Source organism: Lissotriton helveticus, chromosome 5_1, assembly GCF_964261635.1.
Source record: "Lissotriton helveticus chromosome 5_1, aLisHel1.1, whole genome shotgun sequence".
NCBI classification, from domain to species: domain Eukaryota; kingdom Metazoa; phylum Chordata; class Amphibia; order Caudata; family Salamandridae; genus Lissotriton; species Lissotriton helveticus.
The window spans coordinates 366,156,089-366,173,933 of record NC_136065.1 but is presented as its reverse complement, the minus strand read 5'-3'; the positions used below and the strand labels follow the sequence as shown (position 1 = coordinate 366,173,933).

Sequence of the window (17,845 nt, the reverse complement as noted above, 5' to 3'; positions counted from 1 at the left end):
TTCAGCTACAACCCAATTGTGCTGAGACTCAATTCAAATTATGCATTTGACAAGAGTAAAATGCTGCCTGAAAAAAGTAACACCACACTGTACAAAGCAAACACTGAATGCAAGGATGAGCAAAGCATGTGAAATGTAAGCAGGAACAACATGTTTACCTTAACGGTTTTAAACTTAATATTCAGAAATCAGTAAGTGATTTTGCCTGAAAAGTTCAGAACGTGACTACAGGACCAGGAAGGGACCCGTTTCAATGTCCATTGCTTATATCCTTACAAAATGTAAGCAGTTTGGTTTAAAAAAAAGACCAAATCCCTCAACACAGAGCTGCAGTATACATTTTATAGGCTAAAATAATTAAAACAGTTGAAAACGCTCATATTAAACGTTTTCCAGTCCACCCCTCAACCAGGTATTGCATTCTCTTTATGAATGGTGCACTGTCTTTTGAAATCAGCACTTAGGGCCTCATTAGGATGACGGGAGGACTTTGCCCGCCCGTCATCCCATCGTAAATCGAGACCGCCCGCCATAAGGGCGGGGGTCCCGGGGGTGCCATTACGATGTGCCCGCCACAGTGGCAGGCACATCCTGTATTGCCTTATTTACAACAAGGGGTGGTGATGGACAGAGTCTCTGAATTAAGCAGAGTACTCTCACCCAGTCAAGAGATCAGGGCTAGATCCAACACCGTTTTTTAGCTCATTGCACCATCCCAGTTTCAGAACCTGGCTGTATTGCCAGCATTGTGGCGGGCGGTGCTCTCTGCAGCGCCCGCCACAATGCTGAAAATGCACTTTCACATTGTCATTCACAAAGCGGCAGGCACCGCGCGGTGCCTGCTGCTTTGTCAATGACAATGAAGGGCGGTACCACAGGTACCCCCCATGTGCACCCCCCACCTGTACTTCACTCTGGGGCCCACAGGGGGCATGCCTGCCGCCGCGGAAAGGCACTGAAAACCACACATCATAATATGTCTGGCGGTGTCTTTTAGACACCGCCACCATATTATTCCTTTTCCGCCCCGGACGCAAGGCGACCGGGGCGGAAAAGCGGCCCCCCCCCCCGCCATCCTAATATGGCAGGGGGGGGGGGGAAATCTGGTTATGGTATCGGGCGGATTGCCTCCGCCAGGCTATCATAATGGACCCCTTAGGGTTAAACGAGACAGAAAGAGATGGAGGAATAAAGAGAGAGAGAGGGGGGGGGGGAGGGAAGCTGGCGGAGCAGGAGAAGCGGACACTGTCCTTGCCTTCTCTGGGCATGACGAAAAGAGACAAGAGTTTATTTCTTTCTCTGCCCTTCCCAGACTGGCCAAGCCTTACTGCAGAATAACAAAGGGCAGAGGGCGGGTGGCCTCTGACTGCAGGTGAGGTCACAGGTCAAGTACAGGGCCATTAGGTAGCGCTTTCGCGCGCTAATGGCCCAGCTAACAACAGAAGGGAGAGGGGAAATTCTTTTGTCCCCCCCACACCCTTGTCTCCCGTGTCCCCCCCACTCCAAAATCTGGGGGGGATATTCCCCCCACACTCTTGTCCCCCGTGTCCCCCCCACTCCAAAATCTGGGGGGGGGGATATGTCCCCCGCGTCCCCCACACTTCCTACGCCCATGCTGCTGCCGCAGGACCAGATTCTCCATGCTTGAGAACAGCAGAATGCAGTGCAGGCCGCAGAGAACACAGAAAGGATAAGAAGGGCACAACATACTACTTCCTTCCGAGTGTACTGTCAGAGTGAGGAGTCCAACACGTTTATGTAGACATAAGTAGAAAGCAAAGGTGAGAATAGCACAATACACTACCCCCTCGCTTTTGAGGGTGTATATACTGTCACAAAGTGTAAGATGGGCAAAATATCCAAAATAGACCAGATATTCCATGTACTGGAGTATACGTGCGCACACGAAAGTACCAACCATAATAACAAACAATCCAATCACCCCAGCGGAAGAAATTAATTGGGACAATGCACGAACATCGAAACCAGCTCAAAAACAGCAGACAGTTCTACCTCTCAGAGTTAAGAACAGTACTCCACTCTTCATAAACCAGTATTCTAAAACCACATAACACGTTACGCTACTATCCACGGAACAACTACTCTGGTTTAAAGAAGTCAGACTCCGTTTCCTCCGACCCATTATCCACCCTAAACAAACATAAGGTATATGGCTAAATATCTAAAAGGGGCCTACTAAACGACACCCACATGAATGATTATCCAGCTCACAAAACAGACTTCGAACTGTGACGTTACTTTCGAGCCCAGGATACGAACGTCCCCGAACTTAGACAGCGCTGAAAGGCCATACTAGTCTACTGGCAATACAGTGGTATACACATACCTGAAACATAACATATACATTTCCGCCACAACAAGGATACGCGGGAGGTAATTTACTGTAAGTGGATAGATGATGCTACAGGAAGGCGGATTTTCGTTGGGGGGTGGGGGGAGGGGTTTCTCGCTAAAGGAGAAGAAATCCTGCGGTATGGAAGCAATCGATCCTTTAATCTTATTGCTAGGGTGTTGGCGGATGTTTTTGAGATGAAAAGTACTTTGAATTAATTAGCGGGTAAATGGACTGCTACGATTTGGTGAGCAGGGGTTGTGATGTATTTTGGGACTGGGCACTGCTGGAGCAAGTCATTGTGGTCCGGGAAGAGGGGTAGGGCATAATCTAAAGGGAGGTGTGGCAAAAACAAGGCGATTGAGAGAGGATCAGTGAGCTGTCTAAAAGCAGAAAATAGAAACTTCACATTTCTGACAGCATCGAGAAGGTCAGCGGTTCAGGGGGCAATGGGGAAAGCAGTTCAAGGAGCAATTAAGAACGGTAACTCATGTAGCAGAAAGGACAGTTTGGAATGACAATTTTACGGTGCTATGCAGCTTTCCTTTCCCAGCCCTTCACGCACCAGTCAAACTTCCCCACTTGATCTTCATAGACAGCAGCGACCAAAGCCGGTAGCAAGAGCAGAAGCAGCGCCATGACAGGAACACAGATGAGCGAAGAAGGGAGGGACAAGAGCATAGAGAGGAAGGTGTGGCTAGAAAGCCAACCATAGAGCGACGGAGAGAAGAGGAGGCTGGCCACTCACGAACGACCACTCAGATGACGCCAGAGAGCAGCCCTGCTAAAGAACTAGAATGCAAGCAAGCCGTCAATGGAAGCGGAAGCTGAGGCATCCACAGGGGCCATACTGAATATGTTGAATTGGCAATATCCCCTTCTGACTAAAGGAAATTATTTCTTAATGCTTATTAGATATTGTTTGAAACCCGAGGAAAGGTTGTTTTAGTATGATGTGGGATTTTGTAGCTTCAGTGGTTCACAAAGAAAGATCGAAATAATACATCGAAAGATTAAACATACGTGTTTCTATAGATGAATTTCCCTAACTCGTTATTGCTGGAAAACATTAACCACCATACTTTATTTTCCTTGTCTTGAGTATGAATTACAGCATTTTTAAAACATAGTTAACTGTGCTCCATGTTTTTTTACATTTTGTTATTGCATTTGTATGTTTAGTGTTAGTCAAGATCCTTCTAGGTCTGGGGTTAGCCAACACCTTTTGATTTTACTAAAAGTATTTATGTTAAACTTACCGGAGCTTTCAGTCAGCTTTTTTCCTCCGTTGGACTGTCAGTGTTTTATAACCTTTTTGTTCTCCCCACCAGTGAATATAGCATGGTGATGGGGCACAGGGTCGGCTCACTTCAGCCATGGCTACCTCTCTGTTATTGATGGCATTTTGTTCTTGACAATGTGCACTTTCACATAAAACGTAGTCCCGTTGTACAGTTTTCCATAAACTATTCACAAATGTTGCAAAGCCTAAAGTCAGCCTCCAACGTCAGACCTATTGCCCTTGCCAAGGCATACATGACAACAGTTCAGGAGGGAGACTCAAGACTTTTTAAGCCCAAAAATGAAAATACCTTTATTTTAGTTGCCTCCCGCTTACAATTGCCTCTGCTTCAATAGAGTTCAATAGGAAAAATACATTTCCCAGATTTTTTCTAAAATCTCCCACTTTATTGTTCTAAAATGCTGGCATGCATGCCAATGCAGACCAGCTAATTCACTTGTGCCACAGTTTGGCACCCACTATCGTCTCCCTTCATACAATCACCAAGTGAGGAGCCGATATCACACAGTGGCAAGCAAGGCGAGCTGGAAACCACTGCAAAGAGTGAATTTACAGTTCGTCTTTTGAGGCTGCAAGCAGCCGATATCCATTAAGTGGTGTAAAAACACCCTAGGACTGTGGCAGCAGCATCAACAGCCTCTTGTGTTTGGCTTTTTTTGGGAGAAGGGTTGAGGTGAGGGTGGCAGAGGATGGAGAAAGAATGGTAGTTCTTTGCAAAAAGCCCTGCCCCTTCAAGCCACGCCTCCTTCTCACACAACAAATTCTCTTTTCAAGTTGGTACGTTTGCCAATGCTTATTCAATATGTAGCAACTTGAGATGGCAGCTGAAAGAGTCTCCCACTTGTGTGCTTTCAATAGCCTATTACTAAGGAAAAACTGGTCCTGCGTTGCTTGTGTTCCGGTTCAGGGAGGGCCTGTCTTGACAGTTCAGGCTGGACTTTTCCCTTGAGGACCAGGGTTAAGATTGATTTGCATATGGCTTGGACCAAACTGATGTGGCTTGGTGAGCAAATGAACGATGGGTTGGAGCTCTACCCCAAGCGATTATCAGTGGTCACACATGCAAGCAGCCTCCTATCACCTTTTGTGTGTTTCATGTACTGCCCTAAGTGGCATGGGTATGTCCAGACGTGGGTTCTGTGCTCACCTTGTCACTGAAACCAAGCTGTACCTGGCTGATGAGCCCCTTATTAGGTCAGAACTGATTCCGATTCAGGGAGGATCTGGTTTGGTAGTTTGGGTTAGACTGCTCCATTGAGGAGCAGGGTCAAAACTGATTCGCATATGGCTGGTTCCAAACTGAGGTGGCATGGTGAGCAAAAGAACATGGATTGAGTGCTGTACTGAGTGAGTTCCAGTGGTCAAACTTAATGCAAGTAGCTTCCCATCATCTTTTGTGTGGTTTATGCTCCTCTCTATCACCACTCTTCAGGATGTCCATTGATTTCCACACCTGTACCATCTTTTCTTTATTTTTTACCCATACAAACGCCTTCAAAACGACTCCATTGTTTGTGGTAGTCCTCCTCCGAGGTCCAGGTCATCAATTGCTTCCCAGACATTGATTATTGTTTTTATTTTTCACCCACTGTTTACATTCCCAAAACTGCTGTTCATCCAGCACCCCTCCCCCTCCCCGGGGTCCAGGATTGACTTTTGACCCACATCATCACTGCTCCCCCTACACCCCCTAACGCATTCCCATTGTTTTTTAAACACATTTTTTGTAGCGAAGACCCAGCAGTTGCAATCTGCTACTAGGCTGTATCTCTTTCAAAAATGTAACAGCTATGCAATAAACACAAAGAATCAATTGGCAAGCAGGGAAATTGAGAAGCAATTGGAGGGAGAGCGAGAACGAGGGGGACAGAGCGAGGAGGGGGACAGAGCGAGGAGGGGGACAGAGCTAGGAGGGGGACAGAGCGAGGAGGGGGACAGAGCGAGGAGGGAGACAGAGCAAAGAGGGAGACAGAGCGAGGAGGGGGACAGAGCGAGGAGGGGGACAGAGGGAGAGAGAGAGAGAGAGAGAGGGAGACAGTCAGAGTGAGTGAGAGAGAGGGAGTGAGACAGTCTGAGTGAGACAGAGGGAGAAATAGGGAGAGATGGAGGGAGGGAGAGAGAGGTTGAGAGAGAGGTTGAGAGAGAGGGAGAGGGAGAGAGAGAGAGAGAGAGAGATAGATAGATAGATAGATAGATAGATAGATAGATAGATAGATAGATAGATAGATAGATATGTGTGTGTATATGCCGGGTCTAGTGGCTCAGTGGACGAAGGCGTCTGCTGCAGGGACCTGTGTTCAACCTCATGGTCACAGTTTTTTTTTGTTACTCTAGCCCCGCCCCCTACTTCACTGACCCCGCCCCAACCGGTGCAGCCCTTGGACACACACTACACTGTAAATTTGGCCCCGAAAGAAAGTTTGTGAGTACCCATGATCTGCCTTTTTAACAGAAACCATAAATAATTGTATGGCTTGGTCGATGGTACTAATGCCCTTGCGGATCCCCGCCTGTGCATCTATGAGGACAGTATTCTTGTCCACCCAGCCCTACAGCCTGTTGAAAAGGACATGCCCAAAGATTTTCTCGGTACTGTCCAAGAGTGATATTGGGCTCTAGTTACTTGATAGCAGCTTATTTCATTTTTGGCGGAATGGGACTATGATGGTGAGTCGCCAGGAGTGTGGGACATTGTTTGTTCCCAAGCCATATCTTAGTCAGAGCTGCGGACCAAGCCTAGTAGTCAATGCAAAGCATATTCACTGGTACACTGTCTGGGCTGGATGTTGTGCTGCCCTTCTGGCCCAGGATTGCTCTATCTACTTCTGGGTGCAAAATAATTAACTGCCCGTTGGCGGGGGATGTTACATTTTGCCAGGACTGAAGTACGGTCGCCACTGGAATATATGGTCTTATAATAATCTATAGAATCCAATTGGAATGTGGGCTATCGTACTCCAGGTGTGTGTAACGTAATCGGGATTACTCTTGGTGGTGGGTGCCGTGTTGGTAAACCCTTTTGGGCGTAAGGGTAAATAACAACTTAACAACAAGCATTATCTCCCGTGGGAGTAACGTCCCCAACTCGGCACACCTCAATTGAAATTTCAATAAAGTTTCATGAAAGTCTTGTATATAATTTTTTCAATAGTTTGATTTTATTCTGTTTAACTTTCATACCATTACATTCATAGTACATCCATGATAACTTATTTCACTCCACATTATTCTGCCCTAAGCCCAATGCATTTCGGGCAAAAGCCCTTCTTCAGGGTACTTTTGTTCTGAAAGTATTAAAATGATGCAATTTACAACGAGGCACATTATTATAATAATCTACCCAGGCCTGGGCTGGAATATGGTGATCCTGGGATCTTGGATCTACTCTGAATATTATGGTGATTATCCTCCAAAAGAATTTGCTGTTCTTTTACTTTGCTGCATTGATCAAGTCTTGCTACCCTTCTGGCTGGTAATTCATTGTCTTACCCCTAAGTAGGGCATTGTATTCTCTACTTATGGCCATAAAGGTTTTCTCTTCTGGGGAGGCATGCCAGTCATTATACACCCATTTCAGCTTCAGCTTGGCTGCTCTGCACACTTTATTGTACAGGCCTTTATCAGGTTTCTTGCTTTTACTCCTTGATGTTCATGGTGCAGACCAGTGACACTTAAGTTCCATTGAGAGTTTATTCTAGTTTGTTAATGTTGCATCATGCTAGCCGCTATCCATGGTGCTCCAGGCACAGCTTAAGTAAAGTCTTGTTCAAGTAGTTCTCTCCGCTCCACTTCACCGCTCTTCTGCTGTTGCATGGGACAATACTGGTGGCAAAGCGTTTGACCTTTCTCTGCTCAGTCAGGACTGCAGACTTGAAGCATAACGGATCGTGATAGCTCTCAGGTCTTTGAATTACTTCCATGTCCAACGCCAGATCCCAGCATTCGTTAGAAGGATCGTATAGTCGATCAGGCGTGTTCTTCTACTCTTTTGAAATGTTGGCACAGCACGGCTGTCTGATATATTTCAACTATTTAGAAAGGTTAACTGAGATTCAGTAAGGAAATCACTGAATAATTTACCTTTCTTGTGCCTGTTAAAAGGAGGAGAACTTCCCAATTCGGGTGACAAGATACCCCAACTGTACTCCTCATTATGTTTGGCAATCTTCCATAGGTCTTTTGGTGGATAAATATTAAAGTCACCACAAACTAGAAGTTAGTGCTTGAAGTTGCTGGGAGCCTTGTTGCTGATGCTGCAGACAATTGTTTTTAGGGCTGGAAGTTGGTCCTCGAGCTTGCTTCATTTGCTTGGAGTTAAGTACACATTTAGAACTTCAACTGTAATGCGAGCTTTCCTCTCCACTTAGGCCAGTCTGATATGGACCATGTACAGTGGAGATACAGTTGAGTAGATTTTTGTTGCTACACAGTCCAGGTTCATTGAGATCGTGGTAGTTAAGCCCCCTGTTGCTCTCCCCCTGCTTAGCTTACCACCCTCAATAGCAAACTCCATAAAATCCAAGGGTGCCTGTAAGGCACTAATAATATTTTCCGCACACATCTCCTGAAAGCAACATATCTCATTTGCACAAATTCTATCCTATCGATGTCCTCAAGTTTTGATTGCAATCCAGCTACATTCCATGACAGGATAGTAATCCCATGTGCCCCACCTTGGACATTATCACTGTCCATGGGCTTGCAGATGTGACCAGGAGACAGGGCTTTAGTTCTGTTAGAAACGTGCGGTCGAAACTATGCCAGCCCTTTGCCAAGTTTTCTCAGAGCTGTTAAGAACTGTTGGAAACCATTGCCAGGTGGCTTCGTCTATTCGGAGAGCAGGTCTTTTGTCCTGTCTGATGGCGACTGTCCAGTCGGCAGTAGTTCTCCACTTGGTCATTGTCATGTTTCTTGCATTGTTTAGCATGCCTGGCAGGAGTTTAAGTTGCCTTTGGTCTTTTGAGTGGCCCTTGTGGCTCTTGTGGTTCTTTCTGCCCACTTGATGCAATGCACAATTCCTTTTGATGATCGTGTAATCTGCTAGCTAACTTTGCCCTTCTTTGCGGGAGCATGTGCAGGCTCATCACGTGGAGGCAATCTATATTATCACTGATCAACTTTGTGGTGACTGTTGTATAAAACTCTACCTCGCTCGACTTACCCTTCCCTATTGCCTTAAACACTGCAGGGTTCTGGATGCCCGGGTTTACTAGTTTTATATCCCACAATGATATCATGGAAAGGGCAGGAATTGCCCAGAACACCTCCAGCAAACGTGCATGATTTAGTGGGGCGGGTACCCAGGGTCTTTAAAGAGGTTGATGAAGGTAAATTATATTGCTACATAGGCGGTCTCTCTAATGATGGGAGTAGGTGATCCATGGAGTGTTAATTCAGAAACTCTTACTTGCTGTATAGGAGATGGAGAGAGCGCTCATGCATGGGGGTTAGTAACACAAGGCCTGAGGGAAGGGTGTTTCGGGGTTCCTTTATGGTAGGACCCGTGGTTCCTCGATTCATTGCACTTAAGGAGGTTGTTGCTTGCTCAGCAGTACTGGTTGGGCTCACACCCGTCGGAGGACAGATGGTTTAGCAACCTCTCTTACCTTCTAATGCATGCCTTCGGGTTATTTGGTATTCTTTACTTTCTTTTTCGTCCTACGAGCCACTTTCAGTTGCAAAATATGTTCTACTTCTTGGTCCACCACTGTGGGAGGCTTGTGAGTATGTAGTTCATTTCCTAAATATTGGGTATAGCCGTTTTTTCTCGTGGCCTTTTGTAGACTCTGCAAAAAGGTCATTTAAATGATAACTTTCCTACTCGTCCATTACCCTGGCTTTTGCTTGTAATTTCTTCCTCCTTTCCTCGAACTTCCTCCTTTCCTCTAGCTGGCCTAGAACAACCGGCCAAACTGACAGGCTCACTTAAAATTGCACATCTACCACTCCTCCTCCCCCTCCCATGGCCCGCCCCTCCCCTCCTGCACAGCTAGCTTAGAGCCAGCACCTGAAAAATAAAATAAAAGTAAAATATTGTTTTATTTGTCAGCTGTTGGCTGAGCCAGTAGGGTGACACTCCTCCGCCATTGCGGAGAAGCCACCACTGGATGGACAGCTTAAACTAAATAATGCCGGCAAATAGAAAGCCAGAAAATTTGAGTTATAAACCACAAAGCCAATGGTAAGCAACAAGTGGAATGCATGGTAAGCAACGGGTGAAATGGAATTCATAACTACTCCTACAAGGAATAGGTCAGTGCCTTGGACATCACTAACGGGGCGTGAAAAGTCTGCAATATCGTCTTTTACTATAATAGCTACGCTAGCCACTACCTTGCGGTCTTTCCTATTTTAAAGACGTGGATGGAACCCTTCGGAATAGTCAGGAGTATATCGGCTGCTGATGTGTCTGTAAGCCATGTCGCTCTTAAGAGAAGGACATCAACCAAATAGTCATTGAATAAATCAAATAATTCCTCATTATGCCTGCCTATGAAGATATGTATTGGTATGGTACAAACCAACAGAGCACTGTACCTTTCTTGGGGAATGAGAGACAATCTATAAGATTGTGTACATTAAATAGGGTTACACAATTACAACTCGCGCACTGTATTGCCAATTAGGCACAGGGGGATAAAGTGATTAGCCAAGAATCACCTAATGCTGCGTCAAGCGGCCGAGTCCAAGTTTCGAACCTTGATTTCCAGGTTCTCAAGTCAGCAGCTTTAGCCGATAGGCCACATTTCTTTCTAGCTCACAGAGCGTTTATTTAAATATGCAAAGTGTAGTTCAGAGGTTACCCTCTATTGGGTCTGTAAAATTGATGAATATGTCCAACTGTAAAAGGCACACCACGCTCCCGCCTGTAACACAATAGCTAGTGGGTGCATAGCTCTGAGCTGGGCCGAAGAATATGTGAGGAAACCAGCATAATGGATGGCCCCAGGTCTACTGTAGGTTGATGCAAAACATCAATTGAATCTACACCTCTATCCGGGATTATTGATGGTGAATACTGCTGCAGACATATAAACACTCCCAATTTAGGCAGAGGCACCACATTTTTAAAGATAAAAAAATCAATTATTTCAGGTTTCTCCCATTTAACAAATCCTCCACTTCAATGCAAGTGAATGGGAACAAAAGTTTTACCAATTTTTTTTCTAAAGTACCTACTTACCTGTTCGTAAATACTAGCATTTACAGTGCTGCTTCATAAACTAGTGATACTGCATATGTACCGTATATATCTATAGTGCTAATCTTGTTTGCTTTTCGCAAGTACAAGGTAGCAGTTAATAGGCATAATCTTTTGATCTCTGTCTTTCTTCCCAGCAATGATTGCTGGGAAGAGAGTGAAACCTTACTACTTCTTGTCTGAGAAGGTACCTAGCATCTTAGCCTTCTGGGAGACTGGTGGCTGTTTGTGAGAGAGCATCTCATAGCGTGGTCATGACCTCTACTGCTCCTGTTAGAAAGTCTCCAGCGTCAGGGGTGCGCCAGCTTTCCAGATTGTGGTGTTCTCTGGCAAGCATTATTCTTTTCAATGGCGACAGTGCTTGAAGACTCTAAATATTCCCGTGTGAGAAGCATTTGATCGCAGATGCTCTAAAGTGGTGGGTTGTTCAATTGATCTCTTCAAGGGTCTAGACATGAATCTTCATCCCCCGTACTTCTGACCATGGGTGCCAGATGGAAGGGGTTTGGAATAAGTAAGTCTAAGGGAACTCTTGGCTGCTGGCCTGTACAGGGAGCCAGACTGGTCCTTGAATTGGGGGATGTTTCCCAGCAAACCTGGACAGAACTTCATCTTCAATTTTTGTCTGTGACAAACACTGTGGGTGAGAAGAATGTTTTGGGTAGGCGTCGTGAGAGGGGTGCTTCCACGTTGGAGGGGATCTCAAACTCCAGTAGTTAATTCATCTGGAGGTTGCTAGTGGGCTGCACTGACACTCAGGTTCAGGGAATAGGACGCATTTAGCATAATATTTAAAAAAAGAAAAGACACTGGAACTGAAAACATATGAGAGTTTGCAGAAGCAGCATGTTGTAGGTTGACATCTAGTGATGCCAATGATTTGGAATGTACATGAGATAGAAAGGTAATGGAAGTGAATGAGTTGGAGTAGAACTGTTGACCAGTGTGGAGTTGCCTAGTCTTGCTGAGATCTTTACTGCTTCTACTGCAGTTGGTTGTGGACACCCATATTAAATCTTTCTACAGGCTGATATCAGAGGACTGCTTCTTATTGACACGTGATGCAGCGGGTCTGACATAAACCCTTTCTCTATGTCACTAATATATGAAAAACCTCTCTCCATTTATTAATCGGTGGGGCCCATAACACCGCAAACACTCATTCACACAATTCCTGAATCAGTGATAAGTAGACGAGCTGCAAGACATGCGGGTACCTATTTATCCTTTACATTAATCATATACATTATATACAATTTGCCCTAACAGTTATCAGTTCCAAATCATCAAGGTACTCCGCTATTTGGTCGATGTACCAACTAGTAGGAATCAGTTGATAGCAATTAAGTCTAGCTCAATCACCAATTAAAACCTTTAACATTTATTTTCGTCATGACTTTACTTTAATAAACACAAACTCAAATTTTTCAAACGACTTTATCTTAACTCATTTAAAAAGAAAAATTAAATTGCATACGTTTTATTAGTTCAATACAGTTTAAGCACTATTTAATTACTTTTGAACAGAGAAAGTAAGGAACAATTGGAAAATATTCATTACCCCTTAGCCATAGGGTGATGATGGAAAATGGTTCACCAGAACATGAACCACAGATCACAGGATAGGTTCCCAAACTTTCTGTCTGTCCCTCTAACCTCCTCGGACGTATCCCTCCCGAGATACAGTTCCAGCAACGGTCTCGTTCCTTATTCCCATCAGATTTTTAAGTTAAAAAAATGTCAAAGTCTCTTGCATCATAGGAGAATCATCTCAACTTGCAGCATGTCGTGCTAAGCAAAAGTGTGGAAAATAGCAGCTTTTTACATCCTAAGCACAGGCTCTCTTATACACTTTCACTAACTTTCTACACCCACATTTGAAACATTTTAGGGGCTACATTCACTCCTGATTGGTCCTTTGGAGGGGTGGAGAGGGTCATCTTATTGACCTCCTAGCTCAAACCAGTTTGTAAAGTCCTGACTCATCCCAGAGGTTCTTATGATTTCATAAATTGTTCACATCAGTGTTTAGTCAACATTTGTAATATTTTCTCCGCATCCATGTTTCCTTGCTCATTCGTTCCCAGGATTTTTTTTTTTAAATTGTTTATTTTTGGCCCAACTCCTGTAACAGGCCAAGCTGTCCTTGACATCTCTCACTCCAGACATAGGCCATGCACTCGGGACTGATCAATCGCTCTGCCCATGCGTGGGGGCCCACCTTTGATTTTTCCTTGCGCAATCGCATTTAATATAAGCCACTTTCAGACAGGGCCGACCAGGCCCTCATGGGAACTTGCATGAAAGTAAACATAAGAAAAATTAGATATAGAACTTAAACCCTTCTGTTTACCACCCACCATTCTAAATTCCCATTTTAGGTGTTACCTAGGAAATGCAACAATTTAACACGATTTTACTTACCATCCATATTCTATGCCACAATATAAATCTATTACTAACACATAGATACATGCAATTTTACTCTTAATCACAATCTATGTTTCTTCATGTAACATTTTATTAATAAATTCAATTTCTTGCAAAATATCAGTTAGTTTCCCACATATATACTGTCTAAGTGCATTTTGTTGATTAGTTTGCATGCGTCACACAGTTAGTATCATTAAAGTTATGAGGCCGTTAAATTCGAAGGAGTACAAAACATATTTTGAATTTCCCCTCCCCCATCACGTGACACCATATTTCAACATTTGGTATGGAAGCTTAACACGGTGCTGCAGCTAACTGTTCCCAAACAAGACGGTTACCATTACCATCTTACTGTCTCTACTCACTTCAACCAGTGCTCTTCAAAAATGCAAAGAAAATGCTCAAATAAATGGGGCAGGATGTCAGAGGTGACTGAACTGTACTAAAAGCTGAAACATGTCGACCTCTATTAGTGAACAGTTTTAAATCTATACTGTTCCACGCACTGCATTTTAATCCTGCCAGTGAGAGCAACCTAATATAAAGAATTTACGCATCTTCCTAGGCAGTTTTAGATCACTATTAATCCCCCTTATTTTTCGCTGCACCCTCACCACACTACACTATCACATATGGGATTGTAGCACCCTAGTTACACTAGGGAATATCTTTTGAAAACATCCCTGATCTCCTCCCTCACAGTGAGGGAGTTGTAGCCCTCAGCAGGACTAGGAATTCCTGCTGGGAGGAGGAACCCATATGATGAAGCATTTCACCTGCGGGTGAGTGAGGGTTCTAGTCCTTAAGGGATAACTCCCCCCTTATTGGTTATAGCTCACTAATATGTCGTCTGTTTGAGTGATCTTGCACTTTCACCATACATAATTCACATTCTAAATACATAGACTCAAGGTTGTATGGTGTTATAGATTATATATAGGGGAAGTTCTCCTCGATGGTCTCTAAACTGAATACCCTAGGACCCTACCCCACCATTTTGTTGTTAGAAAGCTTCAATCTACCCCATTTCATAGCGATTCTGCGCTTAGCTAACAGCAACAACATAGCGAGTAAGCTATGGATCTCCACTGGGGCATCCTTCACATACCCCAGAAGCCCCACTACAGCCCTGGGGTCTATGTGTGTCATGAGTATTCCACTGGTTGTCTGGAACACCCCACTCCAGAATCGAGCTATCTGTGGGCAGTTCTAGGACAAGTGTAAGAATGTTGCTTGGTCTTTGTGGCATCTCCTGCATTCCGCTGTAGGTTTAGCGCCCATGCGAAACAGCTATGTAGGTGTTTGGTAGTATTGGTTTAAAAATTTTAAGTGAATTAATCTGAGTTTATAATTTGGGGAAAGTTGCTTGAGCTGCGCACAGCAGAAGCGCCAGTGCTCTTCTGAGACCGGCGGATGTAGTTTGGTGTTCCACTGTTCTCTGTGTTGTGGCGTGTGTGCCGGGCAATGTGTCTGCATGGATGTATAGTTCCTCGTGATGAGCTTGCATGCAGAGGGAGTAGTGAGTATGTGTTCTAGAGCTTGCAAAACCAGGGGGGTGGATTGGGAAATGTGGCATGTAGCTGTCGGTAGGTGGCACGTATCCGGTGTTACTGCAGAATGCCAGAGAAGTTGGGGGGTGGTGTGTCAGTGGGAGCAAGCGGACGCATAGCTGGTGATGCCTAACTGCTGTGCTCTGTCATTTGTGCCTTTGTCATCCAACGGAGGGATTTATGGGTTCCTAGCTAAGGGTATTGAGGGGGCATACAATATTTCCATGTGGGCTCTTTCACGCCAACCATTCCAGGCCCATCTTAGTGTGTCAGTGGTGTCGACAGTATAACGAGGATGTTTGTATGGCCGGTATAGTGCCATGGTTAAAGGTGTAGGTGCAGCCACGTGGGGCTGGAAAAGGATTGGATGTATCCAATAATAAAGGAATTGCGCTTGTGCGCAGTAGGCCTATAGTGGGAAATCCGGCGTGCCCAGTCCGCCCTAATCCTGTGGGAGTGAGTATTTCCCAGGCAATTCTGGCTTGGCCACCAGCCCACAGTAAAGAAATCATCAACGAGCGCATAGTACTGAAGAATGCCTGGGTGAGTAGGAGTGGGACATTTACAAAAATATATAAGAACTTGGGAAGGACCACCATTTTAGCAATTGCTATTCATCCCGCAAGAGACCGCGGCACTGAGGACCATAGTATAGTCTTGCCCTCGAGCCAAGTTATGGCACGTCCCTGGTTCATGTTCCAGAGTTCTTGTGTATTCTACTCAGCCAGATACCCAAGTATTTGACAGAGCCATCTGTCCAATGGAGCGGATAGTCAAGTTCAAAGGGAGTGGCGCTGTTTGTCAACGGGAAGGGTGTAGATTTCTTCCAGTTGATCCGGATACCTGACAGGCCGCCAAAGTGTGTAATTTCCCGCAGTGCCGGGAGCAAGTTTACCTGGGGGTCATTAATGCACTGAGTGATATCGTCCGCTTATTGTGATATTATTCCTCGGGCGGAGAACCCCAGTCCCTTGGCTGCGTGATGCTGCCGAGTTCCACGAGTGATGGCGAATGTTTCAGATATTTTACCATTTACACTCAGACGCGCAGATCGGTCACAGTATACAATAGTTTAATTTGTTGTATGAACAGTGGGCTGAATCCAAGTCTAATCAGTACCACAAAAAGGAATGGCCACTCCAAAGTGTCAAATGCCTTAGTGGCGTCAAGTAGTGCCGCCACCGCGGGGTATTGAGGGTCTAGGTAGTGTAGGATAGTGAAGAATGTGTGCAGGTTATGTGTAGTCGACCTCCCCTAATGAAGCCTGATTGCTCAGGTCTAGCTGTGAGCCGCATTAGTGACAGGACTCTGTTGGCCAGGAGCTTCGCATATATTTTACTATCCACATTTATTAGGGGAAGCGGTCAATACGAGTCGCAAAATGTTGGATCCTTGTCTGGTATAAGTAATAGCAGTATGTTCGCTTCCTGAAGTGTGGGGGGTAGTCTGCCACTTTCAAGGGATTCTTGATACACAGCCATAAGGTGGGGTGCAAGGATCAATGCATAGCATTAAACAAATTAGGCTGGAAGCCCGTTCAGCCCAGGGGCCTTGTCAGGTGGTAGACTATTAATAACCTGAATTATGTCTTCCTCAGTGTAGGGTTCATCCAGATACGGTCTGTGCGCTCTGCCCAACCACAACAGCTCGATTGACTCGAAGTATGACTGAATGTGTTCGGGCAGGCTAGTGTGTTGTGATGTTTTGTGAGGTGGTCCATTATCTCCTGTGGGCCTCTGATAGCCTGTTGCATCTCGTCTTTAAGTTCTGTGATATAGTCAATTTTGTGGCGGTGTTTGAGTAGCCATGCTAGTGTTTTTCCAGGCCTGTCGCCCTCGCCATATCTCCTAGACTATCTGTGTTTGCACAAATAATGAATCTGCGCCTTCCCCGCATACTCATCGAATTTACTTCTGTTTTGGGCCAAGAGCTCAGGGTTGCCAGATTGGAAGTATTCTGTTTTGAGTGTAATGATTTGGGTTTTTTAGGTTTTTCATCTTTTGCCTAAGTGTTTTGAGTAAACCAGCTTGCCTCGCTATGCATCTACCACAGATAACCACCTTCAATGCCTCCCAGCGAGATGACCGGGATAATACTGAGCCCTCATTATGTGAGAAGTACGCAAGGATATTGCTTCTTATTTCCTCTTTAAGCACAGCGTCCATTAGTGCACTGGGCGGGAGTTTCCGTTGGAATGCTCAGGCAGGTGTTACTGTGATTATCATACGAAGTAGGCAGGGTGCATGATCTGAAAGGGTTCTTGGGAGGTATTTAATGTCTGTAGTCCATGAAGCTGTGTCCCTGGACAGGAGCCAAAAGTCAATGTGTGACCAGGCTGAGTGTTGTGTTGTGACACAGGTGCCCTCCGTCGTCTTTGGATGCCATTGCGGCCATATGTCTACCAATCCACCCTCATGTATTATTGTGTTCAGTGCAGTGGTTGCTTTGGGATGTAGTCTACGAGATGCACCCCTTCAGTCGAGGGAGTTGTCTAAGATGGCATTAAAGTCCCCCCCCCCCCCACAATATGGTTGCACAAACTGTTTGTACTACCTTACCCCAAAGCTCATTGAAAAATTCAGGCGAGTCTGAGTTGGGGTCGTACACCATAAAGGCGGCATTGCCTTCTCCACCTTGATTCCATTGCTTTGGAATGATTTACCTGACGGTCTACGTAAGGAATCTGCCATTCTTCCCTTTAGGAAAAAACGTAAGACTATCTTGTTCCTGGAGACACTGACCACGAAATAACTCATTCACTTCAGTCCCGCACATTGTCTGTTGTAATTCTGTCCTCTAGAAGCGCGAAGAGACCGGATGGTGAGCCAGCGCTATACAAAAACTAACTAACATAACATAACCAGCACCACCCCCACCACGCCAAGCATGCCCTCTGTCACTGTGTATCTGCCCTCTGGGTCCGACAGCGTTTGAATATGAGTGCAGTGTATGCACCAATGGATGCGAATCGCAGTGCCGCTGGAGTAACTTGAGTGTGTGGCTAA

At 45.2% G+C, this 17,845-nt stretch overlaps 1 protein-coding gene across 1 annotated transcript in view; it reads right to left on the bottom strand.

Annotated features, from left to right (window-relative positions):
* Nucleotides 1-3,070, bottom strand: part of EMC1 (ER membrane protein complex subunit 1) — a 320,125-nt gene extending 317,055 nt beyond the window's left edge. Inside the window, exon 1 of the mRNA XM_078642497.1 lies at nt 2,919-3,070. Coding sequence (XP_078498623.1) covers nt 2,919-3,034 — 116 coding nt within the window. The 5' untranslated portion in view covers nt 3,035-3,070. The remainder of the gene's footprint in view (nt 1-2,918) is intronic.
* Between the last annotated feature and the right edge of the window lie 14,775 nt (nt 3,071-17,845).